The 1,088-nt window shown below is 47.3% G+C and overlaps 1 protein-coding gene across 1 annotated transcript in view; it reads left to right on the top strand.

Annotated features, from left to right (window-relative positions):
• The window catches only part of LOC120928383 (brother of CDO-like), a 34,133-nt gene extending 33,403 nt beyond the window's left edge, over window positions 1–730 (top strand). The window contains exon 2 of the mRNA XM_040339482.1: window positions 175–730. Coding sequence (XP_040195416.1) covers window positions 175–464 — 290 coding nt within the window. The 3' untranslated portion in view covers window positions 465–730. The remainder of the gene's footprint in view (window positions 1–174) is intronic.
• Window positions 731–1,088: the final 358 nt, after the last annotated feature.

The following is a 1,088-nucleotide window of genomic DNA, read 5'->3' as shown; positions in this document are numbered from 1 at the left end:
ACTGTATTCTTCCATTACTGTCCTTTTCTCCTTTGAGGTTTGCCAATGTAGACACAGGCCTCATCCTTTCCAAAAAAAAAAAAGAAAGAAGTTTGGCTGGGGTTCCCCTTTGAGAAAAGTTTTGCCCTGTATGTATTGCCCTCCCTGTTCTGACTCTTCTGTGTCTCTCCACAGCTCGGGCCCCTCAGTTCCTGGTCCAGCCTCTCTCAACATTCCAGAAGTATGGCGGCTCCGTAACACTCACCTGCGTGGTGGACCCACCCAACGCCGCCATCTCCTGGAGACTGAATGGAGTGCAGCTGGGAGACGTCCCAGGGGTCCTGGTGTCTGGAGGAACGCTGATCATCGCTAGTCTGAACAATGATACTGCTGGGAGGTACCAGTGCATCGCCCAGACCCCGTCCGGAGCCATGGCAAGCGTTCCGGCTATCGTAGCCTTGGCCAGTAAGTACCTTTTTTATTGATGATTGTATGAACATGAAGGACTGGTAAAATGCATGTCTACTGTAGCTAGATCTTCATTCTTTTGGATGGAGTGAGAAAGGGTTAGAGCCCTTGCCAGGTTTTTATTGCTAAGTATGGCTGTGATGTTGAGGAGTGACAGATTGGTAAATATGTTCTTTATGGTCATGGTTCCTATGTAGGAGTTAGTTGGCAGCTCTTTTAGTCTAAGACATTTTTCTCCAGTGTTCTCTTCATTTAATGCCAGAATCTAAAGCCCCGTACACACGGTCGGAATTCCCGACAGAAAAAGTCTGATGGGAGCTTTTGGTCGGGAATTCCGACCGTGTGTATGCTCCATTGGACTTTTTCTGTTGGGAATTCCGACAGAAATAGATTGAGAGTTGCTTCTCAATTTTCCCGTCGAAATTTCCAATGGACTTTTCCCCGTGGAAATCCAGATCGTGTGTATGGGGCATCGGCCTTGGTGAAAAGACTTACTGGACTTACATTAGGAGCTGTGGAGATCCCTTTTATACTCTACTAGACTACACCAGGGGCCCCAGGTTGAGAGATAAATGTTGGATTCCAAACCTTAACTTGCCAACCATTGGGTCCAATGTTCTACCAACACGCTTATTCTTGGG

The sequence above is a fragment of the Rana temporaria genome, chromosome 2, assembly GCF_905171775.1.
Source record: "Rana temporaria chromosome 2, aRanTem1.1, whole genome shotgun sequence".
NCBI classification, from domain to species: Eukaryota; Metazoa; Chordata; class Amphibia; order Anura; family Ranidae; genus Rana; species Rana temporaria.
Note: the sequence above shows the minus strand (reverse complement) of the source record. Positions and strands in the feature narration are given on the sequence as shown.